Source organism: Pseudonaja textilis, chromosome 3 (assembly GCF_049901715.1).
Source record: "Pseudonaja textilis isolate UNSWEBS1 chromosome 3, rPseTex1.2, whole genome shotgun sequence".
NCBI lineage: Eukaryota > Metazoa > Chordata > Lepidosauria > Squamata > Elapidae > Pseudonaja > Pseudonaja textilis.
This window is the reverse complement of record NC_141992.1, coordinates 66,819,912-66,846,585: the sequence shown is the minus strand read 5'-3', so window position 1 is coordinate 66,846,585 and position 26,674 is coordinate 66,819,912. Positions and strand designations below refer to the sequence as shown.

Sequence of the window (26,674 nt, the reverse complement as noted above, 5' to 3'; positions counted from 1 at the left end):
AGACATATCCCTAAAGTTATTAGGGATCAAGTTTGACTCAAGAGGCTATTTCCTTTTAAAAAAAAAACACCCAACACAACCATCTTTGCAAATTTCAGGTAGGTTTTCATGCACATTCTTTTGGAGAACCTAAGTTGGCCTTTATATGTTACATGCCCAAGACTGTTGACTCTCTCATTTGATGTTTGTCTTCCATACATAATTCATATACAAGGTGTTTTCTTTTTCCCCCTTTTATAGAAATTATTGAGCCTACCACTACTAGTCGTGTCTCAAGCTCAGGTCAGTATCCTAGTACATCCCACCCCCAAAGTATGCTTTGGCACCATTTTCCCCCTTTTTGAGGAATGATAGTATATATGCTGTCATATCAATCTACATCCCCTTGATGCTGAACAGTATTATTTCTGATACTGCTGAGCTGTTCCTTTTCTGCTTGTGTAGTCATAGTTTGTGTTGCTCTTTGGGCAAATGCTACCCTGCCTTCATAGATACTTTTTTGTTAAAGTGCTTCTCTTTTTCTGTGTGTCCTAAAGATCACCTAGCAGATGCATAGTATTGGCACCATTGTGAAGCATCTTCGCTTTTCTATTCCCTTTGTGATATTATCTGTGTTAAACTGATTATTGGCTGTTCTGCTATAAGCAAGGTATTTTTTATGGGCTTTTGCTTTGTTTCTGTCCTTTCAGCTCTTTTTTGTGAATATTATGTGCAATATTGATTGCTAAATGTTGAATGTATCCATAGTTTAATACTATATTAATGATAAGAGGGATGTTTGGCAGAGATAACTATAGAAACCTGAAGTGGGGAAAACATTACAAATTCAAGTAATTGGGACTGATTTACAAACCAAACCTGAAAAAATACAAAATGTCTGTACTTTGGTTTTGACTTGATAGGAAGTTAGAATAATTCATTGAGGTATGCATCCTGTTTCTACTTTTCATTACAGCCATATAAATTATAAAATTAGGGAGAACAGATAATATGGGAAGCACCATAGTGTAGCAGTCAAGGTACTGGATTCAGGTGAGGAAAGCTTTCTAGTCAGTGTGAAAGTCAAGAGTATCAGGGCCAGGTACTTGCTCTTAGTGTAAGCTATATCATGTGCTCCTTATTGTGGCAATAAAATTAGATGAGACACACAAACACACTCCTCATTTTAAATCCCCTTGAGCTCTCAGGGGACAGAACAGAATATAAATGTCGTAAATGTGCCCGCATCGTTTTATTAAATATTAGAGGAATGTCATGTTTCCTCATGTGGGCAAATTCAGAATTGTGAAATTAGGTCCCACATAATATATTTCATTTTAGTAATACTAGTAATGGCTGAAAGTCTGCTGCAGGTTGAGTGTCCTATTGTTGGCAGCCACAGAGCTGAGGATAGTTACTAATTCAAGAATTTTGTCTATTGATGTTGGTCCCTTTTTAGTAATGTATCATTTGAGCTGTGAAGACAGAGGTTCCTGCTGCTTTTAGTTTATTTTATTTTATTTTGAATGATACAGCTGTGTAGTGACAAAATCTTGATATGTAGGGAACACACTACAGGTAGTGCTCAAGTTACAACTACAATTGAACCCAAAATTTCTGTGGCTTAAGTGATTTAGTTGTTAAGTAGATTTTGCCTCATTTTACAGTCTTTCTTGCCACCGTTGTTAAGAAAATTACTGCGCAGTTGTTAAGTTAGGAACATGGTTAATTGAATCCGGCTTCCCCACTGACTTTGCTTGTCAAAAAGTCGCAAAAGGTGATCACATGACCCCAAGACACTGCAATTATCATAAATGGGACTCAGTTGTCAAGCATTTGAAAGTAATCACATGACCATGAAGATGCTAAGTGTGAAAAATGGTTATAAGTCACTTTTTCAAGTCCTGCTGTAACTTCAAACAGTCACTAAACAAACTGTTGTAAGTCAAGGACTACCTGTACAGTAGTGGCTAGAATTTGTCTTTTTTAAAAGATTTTTTTTATCTGCCTTTTTTTTTCATCCACGAATCAAAGTGGCGAACATACATAATATTCTTTCTTCCTCCTATTCTCCCCACAACAACAACCCTGTGAAGTAAGTTGGATTCAGACAAAGTGACTAGACCAAAGTTACCCTGATGTTTTCTCAGGCTGAGGTGGGTCTCAAACTCATAGTCTCCTGGCTTCTAGGCCAGCACCTTCATCACTACACCAAACTGATGAATAAAGAGAAAAAGGAAAAACTCACCAGAAGAAATTTCACTAAGGGGGAAACCAGTGCTAGCAATAGGATTTAGAGAAGTATATTTATTTGTAGTGTACCATCCTGATCTCTCCAGAGGAAATACAAGATGCAAATAAGATTTAAAATATTTCACTATTATTTATTAATTAGATTTATATTACACCGTTATTTTGTAACAGCTGAAGATGACGTGCTCATCCTCCTGTTTTCTTCACATAACCCTGAAGTGAGTTGGTAAATGACCCAAAATCACCTAGATGATGTCCATACTTAAAAGAGGACTAGAACTCCCAATTTCCCATCTTTTTTTCTCTAATATCTGAATTGCAGTTGTGGTCTGTTGTATTGGAATGTAGGAAACAGCCTAAGTTATGAACTTGCATTGAGTCAAGAAAATAATATTTGAATCTTATTTGCATAGAAATAGTTGATGTAGTATTTACTAGGATGTACAGCAACAGCTTGTAGTGACTTTAAATTGTATGATTCATTCACTTTAAAAAAAAATAGGAGTGCGATTAATCAAGATTTGGCCAAGAAGAATGCAGTTCGGATGTTTAATGATCCTATCATGGAGAATAAGTAATGAATGATGAGGAAGAACAAATTAGAAAATTATATAAGATGGGGAAATTTTTATTTTGATTTATTTATTCTTTTTCTTAAAATAATTCTGATCCTGATTTTCATTTTCTATTGCTAACATTGATATCATCATTTATTCTTGATACTAACAGCCTCTTGGCAGTAAACATATCTTGCTTGAAGAAGACTATTAAATCTCAGTCAACATCAGAAATACTTTGAGGTAAATTTCTTTAACATATCCTGAAAAAAACAAAAATAAATTCTTGACAATTTGACAGGCAGGTGATGAACACTGCTGCAGCTGATGACAATTCAGAAATACTGGCACATTTGGACATACACTAAACCAACTTTACCTAATGAGGTTTTATCATAAATTTTAAGTGTTTAGTGAAATTGACTCATGAGCAAGAACCTGGGGAATGAAATGAGAAATGTGGGAAAATATGAATGCTTCCTCTTCGGTTAAGATGGCTTTCGTCAAATAGAATTATAGGGAAACTGATAGGGTAGGAATGAAAAAAGAGATGGAGAAAAAGTCAGGGTTTTGTATAAGAGACTAGCTCAATACCTGTGCTTTGCTATGAAACTATGTGATTGGGCTTAGTTTTTCAGGAGGAAAATAAGAGGGGAGGAAATGGTGCCTCTGCCTACCAGAATCCATCAGTATTCATTTGGCTAGTGTCCTGTCAGTGTGTGAGAGAGTTGAGGGCTCTTTGGAAACTGAAAAAGTATTTGCTGTGTGAGCAAGAAGGAGACATCAAGGAGCCTAGGCGTGGCTTAGCTCAACTGTTCTGAACTAAAATTGCTTGCTGCTGTGAAACTAAAACTGAAACTCCTCTCTTCTACTTGTGTTTTGCACTTGGAACAGATTTCTTTTCAGGTGGGGAGGGGGAGTAGAACTCCTTAGCATCAGAGCATGTTAATAATAATATAGGAACTACTAATGCTCTGATGGTCATTTCAAAAAATCCTTTCTTAATGAGCACCTAGAAGCCAAGAGGAACATATTTGCCAAATTTCAAGTTCACAGTTTACAGTTCTGGAGATTTTGTGATGTGAGTGGTATTTCACTTTTATAGAGAGAGAGATTGATCACAAGGAATTTGCATATTTGGAGAACAGATTGTAACTGATAAAAAATATTGGAGATCCTGGTTTAGTGGTGGAATCTGTGTTTTTCATGGGGAAAAATAATCTATAGTTTGCTCAAGCCTGGACCTCACTCTATCCTCGGCCCAATGCATGTTCAAGTAAAATGAAGGCATTTTTCTAAAAGAGAATTTATGAACTAGATGAGAACCACCATTACTGCTTCAATTGCCAGTGTGCTGAAGAATCAGCATTATTCTTCTCAGTTTTTCTGCCATCAGCTGTTTTTCATGCTGTGTTAAACCTTTTAAACTCTGCTGCCTTGAACATTTTGCAATAACGTGTGGCCATCTCACAGGATCCTCAAAGAGCACCAATCAACTTAGCTTCTTCTCTAATCCAGGATAAATAAAGGTATTGGGAATTAACTTTCAAAAAAGTTAACTGCTTAAAGGTATTTCTAGTATCAGTAGCTCAGCCTTCTCTCATATTAGCAACTTTGCAGAGATTGGAGGCTTAATGGGATACTTTCATTTCATGTTTCATTTAAGGCTGAACTACTTATCATAATACAAAACTTGCAGGCAAGAATAACTATATATTTCCGCCTGTGTACATGAAATTATAATATATTCTAGTACCATTTATTAAAATTCTACCTGTTTATAAAAGGAATATCTGCTGAACAAATAACTTAAAGCCTATTAGTGGTTTAGTTGATAATAGTTACATATTAAAATTCCAATGAGAAATATAGTCATTTCACAAGACCCTCAAATAGCACCAATGTATAATAATGTTATGTTATTGAAAAATACTGAATTTATTTTATTCAGACTTGTCAAGCAAGACAACTTGTGAAATTCTAAGCAACTGTTCAAAGTGAGATTCTTACATGCATATTATGTATATAACAAACTTCTTCCAAGCAATTAATGAACATGTTAGAGAACTGCAGCCTATTCTAGTCCACTTAATACCTCTACTCAGTTTGATTAGTAACTATTAATGACCAATCCCTGAGTATGCTTTAAAGACAATGGTGCTTTGTTATAGCTATCAGATGTGAGCAGGGAACACCCAGATGGATGGAACACTAATTTGAAGCAAAAACAATTTTCAGTATTTCTTTGCTGCCACCAACTGGTTATCCATGATGCATGTTGTAAAATATGTTGTAGAAATTTTAAAATGATCCCTGGAGGTTCCACTAATGTAGGAGAAAATTCACCTTGCTAAATTATATACGTCACACATTGTCTTGGACTTTATCTATGATATACAGCTGTGGATGCCTTATAAACACAACTGCCAAATCCCGAAAAAGAATAAATTGGCCAAGCTTCATTACATTGGCAAAATAATTATTTCTGTCAGAGTGTATTCAAATCATTAGCATTTAGCACAACTACATTTATATTTATGGCATTTCTGTCCAGTGTGAAATCATTTGTGGGAAAAAAAGGAAAGCTATGTTTCAGATAAAGAATTGTAGCTATTTCAGAATGTTTGTATGTATAGTACTTCTTATTTTAACAGATAAAATGTAGGAATTCACTCTCTACCAAGGGTTTTAGGAAAACAAAGGAAGTTACTACTGAAACTCAAAATTCTTAGATGTGCAAGTTCCTACTCTTTATATTTTACAGGTGTTTCTACTTGTTGAAACTATTGACGACTTATGTAAGAGGTCAGAAAGTAAGCTAAACTGTTTAGTAAGTGGACGGGGGAAAACCAGGGAATACCAAGCATACAAGTTAAAGTGAATATTTTGAAAACAACTTAAAAGAAGTAAATGGCAAATTACTTCAAGATAGAACTCACCAGCCATTAAGCTAATCTTGAACAAGACTTTCCTTTACTCTCTAGATTTAAAAGAGAATCAGTTTGGAAAAATGTATTAGTAGCTACATTCAAAACAGATCATATTTTTCTTTTAGTGAACTATATGAAGTTTGTGTTACTTCAGTTTGGAGAATTTGTCAATGAATGTCAAAATCTTTGGTTAACTCCAAATTGATTGATATGTAGAGTTCCAAATTTTAGTTTGTTTATAATCAGACATATGACAAACCAATTACAAAGTTTGCAAACCCAAACTAAATTAGTTAAAAATGATAGAGTGAAAGAAAACTGTCAATTTATCTATCTGATCTTGATTAAAACAATAGATAAGACAAAGCAATTTGTTTTTATCTATAAATCAAAACAGGTTCAAGTTTTAAAAAACAAACTTGTTATAGGAAGAAACTTGTCTTTTGACCCTATCAAATATATAACACTGATACAAAATACAAAGAGATGCAGAGAAACTGAGAGGATTTAGATCAGATTGGGTAACTGATTTACTATAAGCAAGGCCTCTTGTTTATAGTAAGTCAGTTGCCCAGTCTAATCTAAATATTTGTCACCTTCAAAATGGCCTTTGAAATAAAGAGTGGGATTTTATTAGTGATATGCATGGATCATTCTTTGCTAATGACTGTTTTTCTCAATGCCCTAAAATTTTCCAGTTTTTAAATAACAATCTAAGTTACTTGTGGATTTATAATAGAAGAACCATTTACCAACTGTATATTATCTCCATTATATATTGTGTAAATCATGGCATTGTTTTCTTTAAAAAGCTGCCAACCACTTTATAAAGGGCTTATGAAAAAGAATTTAAATAAGTTATTTATATATTTGGAACATTTTGTCTGGTTTTTCGTCTGAATCAATTTTGAAAAGAATCTGAGAGAGAATTCAATGGAAAGTCTCCTATAAAGCACATTTAGTGTGAGTACCATAGAAAGTTGATGTCTTGCTGACCTAAACCTTTATAAAGATTTAAACCTTTATGGAAGCCTAACAGGATTAAGACCATCTTAATTCTAGTTGAGAGATTGTTCCAAAGGGCAGGTGCTTACACAAGAAAAGTAATTATAAGGCTAGTAGCTGTAACTTGTAATAATAACTAAACTGCAATGACCTTCATGCATAAATACATATAACAGCAAAAATGTAGAAGTTAAATCAATTTAACCTCTTTACAGCTATTGTTATAGCTGCCATTAGAGGAGCTCTGCTACACCTTACTACCACTGCATATCCTACCCACTTACTGCATTATCTTGCGGTCTAGTCTGGCCAACAAAAAGAATATTATTTCAGTACAGGATTCTTAGGAATTCTAGGACTGCAGAGGATAACTAAAGTAGATTCCAGGAAATTGACACACTTTATAAGTGAGTGCATAATTCATTAGATCTCTAAATTTCCACAAGTACAGAGATGTTCCAAAACTGATACCTTCTACTTTCTCCAAATATGTGGAATGCATTAACTGAAAATAAATGACATTGAGTCTTCAGTCCACTTGGTTACTGGGGCCATAAATGTGTCTTTCAAATTCTGAAAAGCTAATCTCTTGGCAATAATCATAGTACTGAAAACCTATTTCTATAGTCCTACTGTTAATTTCCATGTAGGTATGAATCTGTGTATCAAAATTATTAATCTTGTCTTAAACTCAAATTAATATATGTAAATACTTCTTCCCAAACATAATAACTTGAGGATTTTGCACTGTTATAATGAAGTATTGATTATTCTTTTTCTATTAAAATATATAGTTTTAAATGTTGTTGTTGTTGTATTAAGTTATTTCTGTTGTTGCATAAAGTTATAATCAAAATATTTTGCCAATATTTAGGCAAAATTTGCCATTGTTGATACTATTCAGGCAAAATTTTAAATTCCTTATTGCAGTCAGTCTAATTTGCATAGTAAAATGATTTATTGATAACTCATACTTATAAAATCTGATTGTGAGCTTTTTGGTCTCCTAGGATTTAATGATTCTTTCTAATAATTTGGGTGTCTCTGGAGCTGAATATGTGGCTGACCCAAATCAGTATATCATTAAACACTGTAAATATTGCCAATATGTGGCAATTGCAAAATGGCATTTATCTAAATCTGCCAAAGACTGCTATCTGCAGCTTCTTCATGAAGATTAACTGTATGTAGCACTTGTAGGCAAACTTAAATTCCAGGATTTGGGGTTGGTCATTGAGACCACAGGTTTAGTCTTGCAAGCTTTCAGGCTCATGCTGGATCTTATCCTCAGGGAACCTCCCAGTGACCGACCCAGATTGGATCCTGCAACATTATCCTGGGACAGATATATTTGCCTTCTTTCATGAATCTTAAGTTACCAAGGTGTAGGACAGAGCATTTGTTGGTTGAGATTGGGAATTGCCAATTGTTTGAGCAATCGAGATCGCTTTGAAGGATGGTGGTGTTGAATAGCTTTATGGCATCAGCGAAGAAGACGCAATTACTTATAAAGTGATTGCAAAGGTCATCGATATAGAGTATAAAGAATGTGGGTCCTAGAACGCTACCTTTGGGGATGCAGGGTTTGATAAGGCGTTTCCTATTTTTACTATTTGTTGTCTGTTTGACAGGAACGCACTTGTGAAGGGATCCAGAAATGCCGTAAGAGTTTAGTTTAACAGTAGTTTGTCGTGTACCACTGAGTCAAAGACTTTGAAGAAGTCTATGTAAATTGCATCTATTGCTTTACCCTGGTCAAGTATGATTGATACATCAGCTCTTCATTCTGTCACAGTCATTCACTCTGCTTTTCATGGAGCCATCTTCAATTTGCCATTTCTTCCAGAGATACCTAAATGTGATACTTGTTAAAAGGTATGCATAATTGTACCTCTCTATATGTGGAATGGTTTGTGGTTCTCACTGAATGGATTTATGAACTTGGGCTCCAAGGTTCTTAGACACTGTGGTTATTCATTCATCTTGGTTATTCATTCAACTTGATGCAGTTGTGTGGATTCCAATGCAAAACTGCACAAGAGTCACAATTCCTTTCATTGTGATGTGCGATATTCCATGTGTGGCTTCTACTCTGAAAAAAATGAGTCTTTTTCAGTGCAGAGCAATGAGATTTCCATCATGTCATAATAACAGAATAGTGTGAACAACAGAATAATATGTACATTTATTTCCTGCTTTATAACTATTTCTGTTGTAGATATTCAATAGTCATCTAAAGAAGCAGTTCACATGTGTGTTTTATTTTATTCATATATCATCAATGTCCTTGATAGAAAAGCATTTAACATTAAGGGCATGACAAATTAAAAATATGCCAAAACAGTAACATTACATCTGGGAGTCTCCTTTTAGTCCCCTTCTAAACAATAACAAGGAGCCTGTTTCAAAAAACCAATTTGTTTTGCAGTTATACTGTGGGGAATTAGTTTCTTTTGAAGCAATTTATTCATCATGTAATATAGACGGTAATGTTAGTGGGGAAATACAGATTTCAAAATAAGCACCATAAATAAAAAAAATGCCATCAAATAAAATAGATGTTTTGGCTGAGTTGGTATAATGTCTAACACTTTCAAAAGGTGCATTTTTAGACCATCAAAAATCATAATCATCTAATTCATTTTCCTTGAATAAATGTATCTACTAGGAGCAAAAAAGAAATTTATATCAGATACAGAACAGAACTTGAAGCAGGTGAGATCGAATTCACTGATTCCCGTTTTCTGTATGTATAAATGAAAAATAATTGTCCTTATGAACACTTACAATTTTATGAAATTAAAAAAGTTATTTGAAGGCCCTTCTATATTATCTTTAGCCAGATTCTTGAAAGCCACTTTCCAAAAAGAAATTAAAATAATAGTCTTAAGGAAGTAAGATATAATTTTAATTGATTACTTTTAAAATACTTTTACTTTGGTTTTTTTCTAAAGATGTTTTAGGCTAAATAATAAGTCTATGCATACTCTTAAAATGATGGAGATGTACTTTGGCTCCCTCACTTCTTGATTATCCATTCTATCTTTTTTCAGGTTTCTTCATTAATATGCAAAGAAGCAGTCACATAAGGTATTCTTAAAGCAGGAACAATTTGTTTATCATTTCATATAAAAAAGTTAGCCTACTTTAGAGAAGTACTGTGCTAGGATATGATTTGTCATACTTCTTCCAAAATATTTTCAAAGTGTATACAGCCCTAGGGTCTTGTTTATTTTTGGCCTGCAAAAAAGTTTTTCTCTGCCAAAGAGTTTTGCACACCAATTAATTACATCCACTTATCTTGGTTATGGAGCACCTTTTTCTGCACCAAATTGATTATGATTAATCAACCACTTTGTAGCAAAGATATAATACCAATTGATTATGTCTATCATGGGCAAAAAAAAATCAGGACATTAAATTTTAACACCAGTTATGTCCAAAAGAGGAATAGGAGCATAGCCCAATTGTGTAAGACAGAAAAATGATTTCCTAATTTTTATGTCTCTTAATATGTACTTACTTAACTTTTTGTCATGAATGTGCTGGTTGAGGAATCAAGTTTGGAAAATTCATGAGCATTGTGGTTGAGTATGCTTTCTTGTTCAATGTGATAGAAAAAGGTACGCATATGAGCTGCATTCATTACCAAAGCTATTACATGAATTACTTAATGTGTCTTTGTAATAAACCATTCAAAGCAAGCTGAAGTGACTGAATGATGACAGAATTAATCAGGAACTGTGGTCCAGTAAACCAAATCGTTTATATTCACATAGTTTGTTGAGGTGGGAATCCATGAAAGTCTTTAGTAGCCTTCCACTACATCCATGGCAGAATCAATATCCTGATAAATCTGTAGCCAGTCTAACATGGGATCAATGTTCTCAAATCAGAACTGAAAGGGGAAGAACTGAAAGTATGAAAGAGAATATGGAAGCAGAAACACTGAAGAGAAAGAACCGTTAAGAAAAGGCCCTCTGTAGCGACCTGCTTTCACTTATTGACCAGCCATTCAGGTTCTTTGATTTTCAACTTAAGGCATTTGGAAAGGACATCTATTTTATATATAGTTCTATTGTATTTAAAACATCTGAAAGCTTGTAAATCATATTAGAAGTATATTTAGAGCCTAGTTTGGGGTGTTTATAAGCAGTAGCAAATGTTTTACTGAAGTATCAGGTTGGACTTGTCCTTTTTGTTTGTGCAAAGGAAACATGGTATGTGTATGTATGCGTGTTTGTGTGTACATGAAAATTTTAATACATGAGTTGTGGAAGTCCCATAATTTTAATACTAAGAAGGCAATGCTTCAAATGTTCAGTGGTATTAATTCAATTTATCAGTATGAGTAAGCAGTTTTTAGAAAGAGTTAAGCATTACGGGAAGACCTCATTTTCCCTATGTGATAGTGCCTTTCAAAATGAGAGTTTCCACTGAGGACCAAAATATAATGTATATTTTGGAAATTGCATACATTGAATGGTCCAAGCCACCTTAGTGACATTCTTTCAGCTTGTGTAATTCCCATCTTAACGAAATTATGCTGGTGTGATTGTTATTGTTAATAACCTGAATAACTGCTATGTCTTATTTACAAGTTTTATTTAAAAAAAAATACCTGCAGTATTAAATAATGAGTTTTAATTTTTTATTACTTTATAGGAAAGGTTACAAAATGCTTATTTATCATTTGTCATACAAACAATTTGTTTATTTAAAATGTTATCTCATGATAACATGACCATGGGTAATTAAATCAAAAGCAGTATACTTGGCCAGTAATTGTTCACATGAACCAATTAGTTGGGATTAACTGTGATACTTTCCATTTATAAAATAAAAACAACTGGGAAAACAAGAAAATAAGATAAAATAGCAAGCTATAGAATCAGGAAAAAAAGGACAGTAGGCTACCAGGAAGATATGCTATACAGGTAGTCCTTGACTTACAATGACAATCAATGAAAGTACTGTTGCTAACTGAGATAGTTAAGTGAGCTTTGCCCCATTTTACAACCTTTCTTGCCACAGTTGTTAAGTGAATCATTGCAATTAAGTTAGTAACATGGTTGTTAAGGGAATCTAGTTTCACCATTGACTTGGCTTGCAGGAAAGTCACAAAAGGTGATCACATAACCCCGAGACACTGCAACTGTCATAAATACATGCCAGTTGCCAAGCATGACCATGGAGATACTGCATCCATCATAAGTGTGAAAAACAATGATAAGTCACTTTTTTCAGTGCCATTGTAACTTTGAACAGTCGGTAAATGAATGATTGTCAGACAAGTACTACCTGTGCCTTAAAATACTGTTTTTAATTTCAAAAAAGGCTGCTTTATTATTTCTTTAGTTTGTATGTTCTCACGATGCTTTACAAATATTTGAAAGAATATTCAGCACATTACTCTCCTTTATAGGTTTCCTTTAACCTCTCTTCATATTGATCCTGCATTTTTTTCTCTAACTTTTAGTATTTAGTAATCGCTTTTAAAAAGTTCCAAAAAGCTAGAACTATGTAATTTTCTATTTTTCTTGGGGCCTTCACATTTTTCATGCTATTAAAGCAGTTACATTAAGATAGTTTGATTAACATGTACAACTTAGATCTTTTTAAAAAAAATAAATTCAGCAAACATTATTTTCCAATGTGCATGCTTGTTGGTATTCATAAATGCCAATTAAAAGAAAATGAGAAAACTGCTCAATGGAAACAGTTGTCACATGTTGTAAATAAGCAATCTGAAAGACAATAGGTAAACATTATATTTTTTTTCTAGAGCCGTCTCTTCTGTTCCTCTAATTAGAAGTGGGCATATAGCTTTCAGCTACAATGCAATATTGTTTTATTGGGAATCCCTTAACCAGAAACTGCTGGCCAAATTATCTAATTCTAGTTTTACACTCATGTTTCATATGTTGTATTGCTTCAGCGATATATAACATTTTGTTTCCATCAGATTTTACAGAACTTTCGGTCTGTGATACGTTTGGCATTATAATAAAGCAAATTTTATGGAAGGGGTAAAACATATAGGATGCCTAATGGTTTGTATGTAAAAATAACCAATTTTTGATTTTGCCTCAAAAGTTAATATCAGGAAACTATATTAAGAAATGTTTCTAATTGATGAATATGTTGTGAAAGAGTGGCTTTCGCAACTTGAACTTTCTGAATTCCAGATTTAAATGATTGAGATTTAAAGGTCACATTTAAAAAAAAAAAAAAATTACACATAGTCTTTAGTTATTGACTGGCCATACAGCGACCATTCGTAGTTATGACAGTGATGAAAAAGTAATTTTGTGACCAATCCTTCGATTTTTGACCTTTGCAATTGAGGACTACCTGTATTTAGGAAGAACAAGTAATCTTTCATTTTGAATGAATAAGCTCCGTACACTTCTAGTGTTCTGTTTATGTTGCCATAGTTGGTATGGCACATAGTTGGCACAATCTTAAGATTTTTTTTTCAGATTTTCCTATCTGGATATATGAAGTCCAACTGCTGAGCCTGCTTTTATAAAAATTAGTAATATAGAAAATAATGTAGAATTCTGGTAAATTTTTTAACATGTTCTTTTAACAGATGTTAAAATGAGATGAGGTAGAATCTTAAGTTGGTCTGAAAGTTAGTCACATTTCAGGCCAGATATATCTAAATAATTGGGACAGATCATTTAGTTCTTGTTTTAGTGAATGAGAAAATGTAAGCATAGATACTGTAGGGTTAATATTGTCTGTAACACTGGTTTTTGTTACCAGTTGATCAAGTTGAGACTTTATCTTAACTTTTGACAAAGAAAATAAGACAGGGCTCTCAGCAATTGCAAATCTAGTTCATATAAAAGATTCCTGGAATTGGGAAAGAGATATGGTAACTCTGGAAATTATTTTGCATGCGGTTACATTTACAGAAGAAGTCATCTTTTTGTCTCTCTTTTTTCCTGCAGTATTTTTTTGCTTGCAGTTTAGTTTTGTGAGATGAATAACCTAAGAATGCCACAGTCTTGCATTCATTACTTTCATTCTCAAATAATAAAGTGTTGTTTCTGTTCCATCAAAACAATAAATAGGAAGAATTTTGTCATGCTCTTGTACATTGTTAAAGTGAGCAAGATCTTTATAGAGTCATCAGCTTTAAATAGTTTGTTATCTGGGTGGGAATGAGTATTCTACAGAACTCTGAACTTTGTCAGATTTGATAGAATGAAAAAGGGGGGGAATGGGAACATAAGTAGAACAATTGTAAATATGAACGCTGAGCAGTTAAGCACCTGGGGTGGTCTTGAAGAACCATCTGTTTACTGAAAGGAGACTGTGCACTTCTGAGAGAAAATGTAATCATTACTTAAGGAACACAGCATCTGGGATTTAAGAATTAATGGAATGGTTGGTAAGGTCTGCTGACCTCTCCTCACGAAATTCCCATGCTCAATTTGAAATGTGCTTGTTCTGTATGACACTGTGGCAGAGCATTCTTGTCAACAAAATAGCAACATGTGTAATGTGTGCCTTCCCTTTTAGTCAACTTGGAGCTCTGTTATTTGTAGGAACATTGCTTCTCTTATATTCTCACCCAGGTTTTACAATCATTCTTATCCAAGTAATCCTTAATGGTGGCAATATCAATTCTCTCACATGCATTTTTCTTTTTGAGTCCAGCAACCATTTAACAGACCTTACTAGATTCTTCCTTTTCCATTCCTCCTTCTGCAAAGGGTTTTGTAAAAAAAGGAGGAGACTGTGGAATGGAGTTATTGCATTTTACAGACATCTGTAGAGGACTGTAAAATAATTAAAAGGTCCGCCATGATGTCATAAAACAAATTGTTCCTCTTTTATGGTACATTTCACATTGTGATGTCCCATACAAGTATGGAAGAGACATACTTTGTCATTTACTGTAGACACCTAAAGTGCTTGCCTCAAAAATAGTTTGAATCCTTTGTTTCCATCCAAATCCAGGAAGCTCCTTCATCCAATGGAACCATTGTGAAAAGTACAACAGGACAAAAACAGGTTAAGTTCAATTGAAAAGCAACTATTTGAGTGCTTTACCTTCTTTATCCTGGGATCTTTGTTGCCCTGCCCCATTTCTAACCATGAAAACTTAAAAGGAAAGAAGATTGTGTGCGGTAGAAAAATGCAACCTAGCTCCATCTTACAATGCCATATAACAAGCATTTGCCCAACTTCTCCAAGCTTGTCTGCTTTTACCTTCAATAAAACAGTTATTCTTTTTAACTGTTGCTAGAACTCTCTGTAAACAGTCTCTGAAGATCATTGTGTATCCTTGCAAGTCAACTTTAGGTGTGCATGCAAGCCTCACTTCCCCTGGGCACATGGATCTTCTTACAGAAGAAAATCTGAAAGGGCTTTCTAAATGTGTTTGGCTAAAAAGCTTAAAAAGCTCCTTGCACTGAGGAACTCATCCATTCTTATCAGACCTAGTCTTTTTTATTCCCTTCCTTTTGTTAAAGTATGTACTGTATAACTAGGTATAATAATTAAAATCAGTTTGAAAAGGCCTCAGGTCAGAACTGTGATTCACTCTCTTATTGGGGAATATTTCCCCATTATTTCCTTGTGTCATTTTTTCTTACAGCATTATGCCCTATAAATCTTTCAGCATATACTTTTCTAAGAATACCGCATTTTGATAATGTCACAACTATTTTGGCAAATACAAGGGAACAGAGTACAATAGGAAGAAAAAATGGTCTGAATGGACTTTGATGATCAGATAACTAGTTTTTAGAATTTACTATACTGATATGTATAAAGGATAGTATGCTAATTTACTGCACTACAGCAAGAGCAGTTTGAATTTATTTTGCATTGTTCAGTAAAGCCACCAGTCCAGTATAAACTACTTTAAAGAATTACAATGTTAGATATAGTAAAAGATCCATTTTAGATAGCCCTTTTTTTTAACAAAGCAAGACTTTAAAATGAACCAAGAATGACATCCACATTATCACATTTCCATTTACACATATATATCTTTTCCAAATTTCTCATTATTTCATTATATGTTTTAAAAAATAATGTTTTATTTGCTTTGTTAAAATTTATAAGTAATTCTTAGAAAGGAGGTTTTATACTTTTATGTGTTATGTTTAAAAATCAATAAAACTTGTTCTTAAATCAATAAAACTTGTTTAAAAATCAATAAAACTTGTTCTTAAAAAAAAATGAACCAAGAATGACATCATTCTTCAAAGCTTTATCAAACAATTGTTCTCTCTTCCTGGATAGATCTAAATTAAATATTATGGCATCTATAAGAATCCACTAAAATTATTTTACATGTGTCCTATTTGTTATCATATGGCTGTCATGAACTTAGATATTAAGTATACAATTATATTGTTGGACATGCTAGAGTCCCGTACCATAAATATTTGATTTGGATCTATTGTCATTCTTTGAATGTGGCCCCTTTCAGCCAGGAAAGGCAAGATCGAAATAACTGCATTATACATTTGTCCAAATGTATCAGGCAAAGAAAGGCATGACTGACTCAGTCTCCATCTCTCTCGCTCTCTCTCTTTCTCTCTCCCTCCCTCTCTCTCTCTCTCCAGTTCAATCATGTCTGATTCTTAGACACTGCCTGCACAAGAACATGCACTTTTCTTAGCAAAATTTATCATAAGTGGCTTGCCATTGCATCCTTATCATGTGTGTGTGTATTTGCATACATATATACATACACACACATACCTGCTCCTTCTCTAAGCACAATGTGTCTTCTAGGATCATATGGTGAACATATGCCCCCTCAATAGTCCAAGAGGGACTCTTATTTATTTTATACCATAAAAATCACTGAAATAATTAAGAGAGCCTCTTTATCTAAAAAGACTCTTGCAGAAGTTAAAATCCATTATAAAACATAAAACTTTAACATCAAAACACCTCATCAAAACTAAATTAGTTTGAGTTTGCTGCCACTTTTTTTTTTTACAGAATTAAAAAAAAGAATACAGAAAGGTACAAAGCATTGCCCTTCGACTGCTGTTTTGTACGGTCATTATTATTTTATATCAGACCTAATAATAAGGCTTTTCTTCAGAGTCAAAGGTGAAAAATACCCTTAGGATTATTTGGGGACACTTTTCTTCAATTCCTTGATGCAGCTGAACATTTTCTGAAGAGGCACCCTGAATCATATTTTTGTCTTTGAATCCAAGGTGTTGAGTGGCTGCATATAATAGTAAGCTAATATTGTCAGTACCCAGATTTTGGCTTTGGACTTGGCTTTTCAGTGTCAGGTCCAATAAGTGGAAGTGGGATAAAAAGAAAATGTGATTAATTTCAATTTAATCCATTTAATGATTTTCCCAGCTTCACAGATAAAAATAACAATTCAGCTATAGCATCTGAAAAGGTTCTGATTGCCATTCCAGAGCTTGAAAATGATGTATTCACTCATGCTGTGAGGTATTATGGGATGATCAGAATCCTTGAGTTAAAAATGTAATTGACCATTACACTCCTAAAGAAATTGGATTGATTAAGTCCTATCAAGTCTATGTCAACTCTATGATTTTATTACATTGCTCTGCTGGTTCTTTGTCAATGTCTTTATAGTGATCCCTGATGTTCTTCTTGAAAATGGAGGATAAATGCTAAAGATCACACTGTTGAAACTGGTTGACTGTGTTCTTTCACTTTAGCTTGACCTGGAATTGCATATGAACAATTGTCATGATCACTGACAGTCAGCTCCTAGCCAGGACTTTGTTATTATAAGCAAGGTTTTTCATATCCTTGTACTACTAATATACTATAGTTTTATGGGTTGCATAATGATATGCATGCATATGGCACTGGTTTTGGTTATTTGAAGATTATGTTACCAAGAAAGCAACAGCTCATTGTTAGAAATCTGTAACTTGTTCTTCTGCTTAATTTCTGCTCCCTGGACATGCATTCTGGCAGCATTCTCTTCCTTACTATTTCCAATGATAAAGAAGTTATGGTAGTTAAGAATATCTAAGGAAGAGTTTGTCCCATTACAGCCTTGTTTAATTGATGAGTACATCAGAAAGTCTCTTGAGATTTTTTCAATAAATCGTGGGTTGCTTTGATAACATAAAATTAGTTTCCTACAATCTTAAAATGAGATTACTACAAAAACAAAAAAGTTATGTTTATATTGCATTCCTTAGAAAATCATTCATAAGCATTTTTGCAATCCCCTTGCTGATGAAGAAGCATCTACTGTATATCAGAACACTAACTTATACGGCTTGGAATTATCCTGTTACCATCATATATTGAGCTAATATCAGTAGAAGTCATATGACTTAATGCATCTTAGAAATGCATGCATTCTTCTTGGTTGTATTTCCATATCGAAGTGTGAAGAATTCATGGATTTTTCAGGCATGGGAGAAATTACAAGATGCTAATTGGTATCAGTGGATTGTTGTGATAGTTTTTTTTAAGGGTTTTTTTTTTAATATACATCAATATCAATACATGAACAGTGAGATATCTGGGTATCATTCATTTGGATACAAGTAGTAATCATACTTTAGTAATATTTATTACTTTAATCATACTTATGTAATTGTAATGTTATTATATATATTTGTGTTAGAATGTAGGCCTTTATTATTTAGTTGTTCAGAATTTTAGTATGCCATTCTAATAACATTAGAACATTAGAATTGGATTGTTGTGATGTTGTCTGTCAACATTTCAGTCTGTTTGCCCCCAAAAGTGGAGGAAGGGGGAAGAATTTGGAATTAATTTATATCAATAATTTGCTGTCCTTCCCCTTTTTTCTTTTTAAAATTATTAGTAGCAGTATGTTTGAAACTATATTATTTCTTTAATTTTGCTGCATGTAGAGTGCATGCTTTCCTTTTCCTAAATACAGCAAAATAACTAGTTAAAAAAACAGAAAGAGTCCCTTCCGAAGATGCCATTGAAACTGTGGAACACAATGTTTGGCTGCCCCTCTTGGAACATTTGGAAAATCTGTTAAAAAATGCCTTTTGAATTAATCAATTATGTGCATCTCTTTCTCCAGGCTTTTAATAATATGTAAATAAATATATTTACATTGGGACAATTTGAATAGAACCCACATTTATCTCATAGTATTGTAGTTGTTATAAATTTCCCTATGCTAAATTAAGAGTTGTGTGAATTGCAAACAATGCTGTATAGTAGGAGTAAAACCTTGCTATTTTAAAAATGTGCATACTTAGTGCTGAAGAAGCAAGCTTCTGCAATGGCTATAAATTGCAATCTGGGATGTGTTTTTGACTGATCTTACCACTGAAACTTCTCCTGTTCCTATGAATGTCATACACAAAATGCAAATTAAAAAACATGCAAAGTTTCTGCCACACTCTTGTAGCTTCCATCTTGACTCTTTTACCACACTCTCAAGACACTACTTGTGTTTATGAGAAGCAAGCATCATTTTCCTCTACACTGGCTTGTTTTAAATTGACTGTTCCACTGTAACTCCTTCAGGATGTAAGGCTGATTGAAAATATGTATATTGTTCAAGATACCAATCTACAACTTAAAGGAGCTTTATATACTTTCCTGCTACCCAAATGCAGTAGAACAATCACTCTTCATTTCCATGAAAGGAAATGAACTGAAGAGGCAAGGACTCAGAGAAAGGGATGCCAGTACCCAGCCGTTGGCAAAATCAATGACAAAAACTAATTGCAAAGGAAATTCTGTGAAAGCTGAAGTTGTCAAAAAGTATATGAATGGTTTGAATTTGTCTAACTAGAACCTGTAAACATAACAGAGCTCCAGAAAGGCTGGTGTTAATTGAAAATGGTAAAAATCACTTGTCAAATGCCACTTCCAAGTAAAAGAGGACAGGGTTGAACTGAACATGACATCAAGTGCATTTTTGCATTGAAGATTCATGAGTTTAAGTATTCCGCTTTCATTAGCTGAGAAAGGATGAAATAATTAGTGGGATCGATGCAAGTAATGGTCAGAACATAACCACATCTTACTATGACCTCAAAAAAAAAAAAAAGCAATGAAGGCTCAGAAACACAACGGTGCTGTTCTCCATCAGCAGAGACACCAATTTTTGTTTTTCTGAATATGAATTTCTGTCCCTCCAAAAACAAATTTTTGGAATCCCAATAGAAGAGTGAGCAAAGTGAACACCCTAGTTACTGGTTGCACAAAGTTGATCTTGTTTTTCTTGCTATTTGTAATGTATTGTAATGTTTTAAATTTTCAAAACTGAACTTGGTTTTAAAATCAAAATAATTTAAGGTGCAATCCTGAGTAGATTTGTTAGGGAGCAATCCTCATTGTGGACAGTGAAACTTTTTCTTAATAAGTATACAAGGTTTACACTGGAGAAATAGTAGTGGTGATTTATTAATTGATTAGTCTTAATCATATCAGTCTATAATCATATCAAGAGAGGCATCACAAAATTCTATATTTGTCATCAACTGATATTTTAGAAACCGCAAAAGTACAACAAAATTTAAACACTCAAATTAACATTATTGAAAAAATAGCAATTTATGACTCTAGGCTGGTCATGAGCTCTAGTAGCAATTCCCATTTTAAAAAATTGGGAAGCAGCTGCAACATATTCCAAAGTTTGGACTTCCCTTTCATTTGTTGTTATTATCACAGGATATGATGCTGACTAAATGGTACTGCTGACAAGAAGAATCTGGAAATGCACCAAATTCCAATTTAGATAATCTGATGTAATTGATCTCTTTCTAGTGACGTATATCTTATAATTACTGACATTATGAACTATCTTGAGGATATTCAGACTTTTAAAAAATACTGCAGTGGAGGATTGCGATTGCATGTTCTGCTGCAGTATAATCTTGTGTAAAAGCCTTTGAGCTTTTAAACAAGGTTTCTTTGAGATAATATATTCTTTTACTAGTTTTTAGAAATGATAATATTATATTCTAAAATACTGTTATTCCAAGAACCACCCAGGAGATAATATTATAGCCACAAGGGATTAGAAAGAGATCTACTTCTTGTTTCATTCCTCTTATTCTGGCTTCCTGTTAAAATTGATAGACAAGTTTTTTTCACAGTTCTCTAAAAGCAAATGGAGAAGCAAATTGAGACAGATAGTTTTCTCCCTGCTGTTTTTTCCTATCCAAAGTTTTGGACTGTCTGTTACCCATGCATGGACAGGCCAACTGAACCAAATATCCAGTCTCCAGAATCAGAACATGCAGCAGATGTGTTTATACAAGTAAAGCTTTCAACATAACCATGATTAATACATTTGTCCATCCCTATTTTTCTTCTCTCATAACAAAGCTTAACTGTAACTATTGTGAAATTAGTTCCCTTTCCAATCATCAAAACTGGTAGAATATACATCATGTCCCTCATGTCCCAATTCATATTATCATCCCATATTCCTTCCACTGAGATTAGACATTTGATGGTATACAGAATCAATCTCTCTTTTCTGTAGAAGATATAGAGCAACTCGGGGTGGGATTCAAATTTCTTAACAACCGGTTCTGTGCGCATGGCATAATTTGTGGGTGTGACTTGGTGGTCATGTGCCTGGGTGGGTGTGGCTTGTATGTAAATATTATATTTATGTAAATATTGTATGTATGTATGTATATATACATATACATATACATATACATATACATATACATACATACATACATACATACATACATACATATATATATATATGAGCAACTTTTGCCCAAAATCAGGCAAAGCATATTGAGTTGCTTGCAGAATCACAGATTCACTCACAGATCTACCTTTCTGCAATCTGCTGCCTGAGTCTGCACTGAAAAATAGAAGCTTCAGTTCTAAGGAATGTTCGGCTTTGCTCTCAGGCCACTTCTCCCTCACCCCCACAACCCCCTGAATACCACCCCTGACTGGGCCTCGGGGAAGCCTCCTGGGCGAAGGCAAAGCAGTACAACAGCGATTTAGATTAGTTAGAAAGTAGAAATCCGACAGGAGGGGAGGGGCCAGCCAGTGGTGCGATTTGCCAGTTTTCCGAACTGCACAGAATCGTAACAACCGGTTCTATAGAACTGGTAGAATGCCACCCCTGGAACGACTGTAGTCATTTTTGAACTAGTACATAATTCAGAGGGAAGTCTGGGGAAAGCACAGAACTTTTATTACCTCCTATCAACCCAGCAATATTAAAGTCTGATATTTTCAAAAACCTGGGAAGATCTAGCAAAATGCCTCAGGTATCCTTTCTGCAGGAAAGGATATAAGATTCAACCAGAAATTTTGCATTAGATTTAATTTTTGTTTCTGCATAGTGTCCATTGATTTAAAAAATTCGAATCTCTGCACTAGGATGTTAGCAGATAGATAATAACATAAAAATTAAGACAAGACTATTCTGATAGTATACCATGATCTTGAAATTTTAACCATTTCTTCAAAGATTTTTTTTAAAAAATGAAACATTAAATATACATTGAAATAAATGTTTCTCCTTGTATTGCATTAATAGTCCACATCCAAACCTAAACAGTGACTATATTCACATGGGACTTAGCTAATGTTTATTTAACAGTATAAACCACACAAAGCTATAAATCATGCTTTGCAAATTGCAGTGGCTGGATCCAAAGAGCACAATAAATGAATATTAAACCATAAGTTGGTTTAGTATGATGTGTTCATTGGAAAAGTCAAACATGTTTTTGAGGGAGTTAGAAATGGAGAATTCAACCAATAGCTTGGCAAAACAAAGCCAACATGTTCTGTAAACAAAATATCATTGGGAGAGAATCAGGCAATATCTAGAATTGAGCATTTACACTTTAATAATGATTGAAGGTAGGGGCTGTTCCTTCAGGGAAGTGTTGACCTCTGGCAAGCGCCTGGATAAGACCTGCAGGTCTTTTAGGCAAGGGTTTTTTAAAGTGGTTTACCATTGCCTCCTTCCTGGGGGTGAAAAGAAAGGGACTGGCCTAATCCAGCTGGATTTTTGCATAAGGCAGGATTAGTACTCTGGATCTCTTGTTTCCAGCCTGGTGTCTTAAGGACTGTACCAAGCTAGGTTTCTTAGTCATATCTCTTTTCCTCATTTTCATCTTTCTGTTCTTGCAACTTCTTAATTTCTGGAAGGTTATCTGTGCCATTTCCCACCAGAAATGCCACTGGTTGCCGGAGACAGTAAGGCAGCATTAAATTGCTGCAGAGTGAAAGTTGATACGTATAGCACAGCTGGAGGCAAAAACAGAATGTAAAATGTCTCAGCTCCATGTGGGAAGACAGGATGTATACTTGCTAACCCCTAAGTGCCATCAGGGAGACAATTAGTAGTATGTCATGGAAAGCAAGTTCTGTCCTTTGAGTGCTTATTGTTACGGATTGAAAAAGAAGAGAAGCTATAAATACGTGTATGTCTAGAAGCTCGCCAATGAAAGTGGGACATTCAGTTCAGTGGCCTCAAGAAATCTGCAACCATTTATAGGAAAGAGGGGGGACATTTCTGAGCAGAAAGTTGTCTTATTGTAGGGAAAAAGCAGTGTAGTTTTCATTAGGAATATAAGGACAAATGATTAAATAAATGAAGAAAGAACTAAATCTGGAGATTTTTTTTCAAAATATTATATTTATGTCACAATTAAATTGCCTTTCCCCTTTTCTTCCTGCTACCAAGATACAAGTCAGTTTCTGGCAAATAATAAAACTACAGACCTTCCTGGCACTCTATGCTACCCATTCTATGTCCTAGGGAAAAAGCCAAATAAAACTTTCCTACATCCATAGATATCCATTGGGCTGTTCACTGTCAGGGTAAGCAGCATTACAGAAAGCAGAGAAAGGAAACCAAAATAAGATATGAGGTAAGAAAAAGAAAAAGAAATATAACTGAATCTAATTGACACCAACACCATTCACTGTTCCTTATTATCCTTGCTTTCCTCAAGGCCAAATCCCAATTCATACACTGAACTTTTTCTCTTTTTGAGATCTTACCAGCTCCATCCAAGCATGACTTCCTGAGTTCTCACTTCAAATCAACCAATTCATTCTACCCTCATATATTTGCTTTGCAATTTGATCTTCATTCATTCTGTCTAAAGACCAAACCATCTCCCTCCCTGTCTCTCTCTTCCCTCTCCCTCTCTCTCTCTCTCCAATATATAGCAGAAAAAGAGTCTTGAGAGTTAAGCCATTACAGAATGTAGTTGTTCTGCTTCAGATACTGCGAAGCATCCTCCCAGAAGATAACAAAGAAAAGGAGTCACGGAGAGGATGTCTAGCATCCCTGACAATACTGCAGACTTCTTCTTGTACCACACATTCTTCTTAAGTACCCCATGTGGAGTCCTTGGTGCTCTTTGAGCTTGGTTGTTTACTGCACATTTTCCACCTCCACTTTTTCCCCCTCCCTTTTACACCTTAAATAAACATTCTACAAAAGTATAAACTTTCTTCTATTTTAATTTTTCACCATTTATATATAACTTGCAATAATTCACTGGATTTCACCCCATCAAGTACAGGTACATTATCTTTCATACATTTATTTTCATATGTATGTTAGAACACAAAATTTATCCAAAATTCACTATAAATCATTTGGGTTCTTAGTAAGACATTTTATTCATACAAAAGTATATGTACATTCATATTCCCAAGTAATAACTTCTAAATTTATTCGTTAGTATGCTTTCTTATCAGTTTATTATTTCTTATTTCTTCTTATCAATTTATTAATAAATACATAAACCACATATATATCTTTGCCTTATTCCCTGCTCATTGTTGACCCATTCAGTAAGCCTTCCATTTATTTCTACACATGCTTTACTTCTACCATATACCACTCGTAATGCAATAATCTACAAACCTACAACATATTCATCCAAAAAATTCCCCATATCAGCATGTTTTCTCCAAATTAGTAACTTACTGAAAAACAAACATTTCATCTACAGAAACCCTGCCCTGCATAAAATCATATAGCAGTTTCCGGATTTTGCTCAGCGTTAGCTCTAGTATCTTTTCAGTCATAATTCTGCCAAGCACCCTCCAGAGTACACTTAATAATCAAATACTCCTTTAATTTCTACATTCACCCTTGCCACCTTTCCCTTTATAAATGGCAGTCATAAATGCATTTTTCTAATTGAGAGGCAATTTTTTAAGGGTTATGAATCATCTTTTGATTTTCTGCTAATTGAAAAATAGTGTACAAATATACATAAAACAGCAGATCAAATATTACTGTATAGTAAAATAGAATTACTGAGCGTATCCCTGAGATATTGAGACACTTTTAAACTGCTATTGAGCAGCTAAATTACCGTATTTTTCACTGTATAAGACGTGCTTCCCCGCCCCCAAAAAGTGGGTGGAAATGTCTGTGTGTCCTATACAGTGAATGTTGCTGAAGCCCCACCCACTCACCGGCCCCCACCCTTCGGCCTTTGCCTCCCAACAATTTGCTTCCTTGCAGCAAACAGCCTGGTCAGCTTCAGCACAGCCTGATTAGCACAAGCAGCTGTTGTTGGTTGGATTGGCCTCCTGACGATCAGCTGTTTCAGGCTGCAGGGATCACCATTGCCTTTTGCTACCTCTGAGCACCCCATTTTGGGCCTCTACATCCCGATTTTGGCCACGGGAGCACATTTTTAGCCCATTCCAATCCCTGCTGCCTGGAATGGGCCAAAACTGGATGCGCAGAAGCCAAAAATGGAACATCAGAGGCCAAAAACAGGATGCGGAGGCCGAAAATGGGATGCGGAGGTGGCAATAGGCAGAATTCTATTATGTTATCCTCTAACGCAGAGATGCCCAACCCCTGGGCCATGTCCTGATATCCATTTGGAATGGGCTGGACATGTGGTGGGCCAGCCCACAAGCGCATGCAGCTCCCCTTGTGTGAGAAGCAGGCGCAGACACGAGCTTGTGCAGAACCATCCCCTCTCCCCCTCCACCACCATTGCCACAATGGCCACCAGTCCACAAAGCCCCAGAAAGATTGGGAACCACTTCTCTAAGGGATCTAGACTTCTATTTAAAAATTCCAAATCTCTGTGGCCATCCCAAGCTTTACAGTTTGCTAAATTCAGGTAGAACAGGTTGGGAGAGACCAGTTTCATCAATAGGAAAGATCAAATAAGATCAGAATGATGTAATCCCTCATTTTTTACATTTTCTAAATGTGATATTGTAATGTAACATCAGTACATATAAATGATGTGGCCATAATCTGCTTAAGGCTGATGCTGGACTCTATACCCCGGGTTTTTTTTTATGTATGGCTGGCTCACCCTGTCTCATTTCTAACAGAGAATGGGAAGAAAATTAATTACATTTCTTATATTTTATGGCATAAAATGGAAGGGATACAGTGCAGAAGTCACCATGGATGGTGCAGCATCTCTTGATATATCCATGTTTACTTTTCAAAGAGTACAATTCATTATCGTTGTCTCCCATCTTTGCCTTATGACTGAGGTGAACTTTAAAGCAGCAATTCCTCAGTTTTATCCAAACTATATTAAAACAGGCTCTATGTGCAGTACAAATATAGTCCTCTGATATTCAAGAAACACTGCTTGCACATAAATGCTAGAAACAAAGCAGCAAGACTCAGCAGTCTACAGTATTTCTAGTATAAGACCTTCTCCCCACATCATGTGCCTGAGAACATTTTGTTCTACGTAGAAATAAAATATCCACAAATAAAAAAATGGCCAGGCTAAGCTAATTATTAGGGTGCAATTAAATAACAAATGATGGCCTTAACTTAACACTCTTCTGTAGCTCGTAACCAGTGGAATAGTCCATTTACAATTCTCCAACTTTGCTTCTATGCGACAATGAAATTATCTTAATGGATGTTGAAATGGCAGAATAGATGAATGTCTTTCCCTTGAGTCATTTTCTGATAAAGACACATTGCTCAGCTGCAAGATAACAAACTATACGTTC

At 34.7% G+C, this 26,674-nt stretch overlaps 1 protein-coding gene across 2 annotated transcripts in view; it reads left to right on the top strand.

The window, feature by feature from the left end:
• Positions 1-26,674, top strand: part of NEGR1 (neuronal growth regulator 1) — a 529,658-nt gene that overhangs the window by 469,685 nt on the left and 33,299 nt on the right. Inside the window, exon 7 of one of the 2 annotated variants that reach the window (XM_026700172.2) lies at positions 241-282. The exons of the other annotated variant lie outside the window; for it this stretch is intronic. Within the exon in view, the coding sequence (XP_026555957.1) occupies positions 241-282 (42 nt within the window). The remainder of the gene's footprint in view (positions 1-240; positions 283-26,674) is intronic. 2 annotated transcript variants of the gene reach the window in all.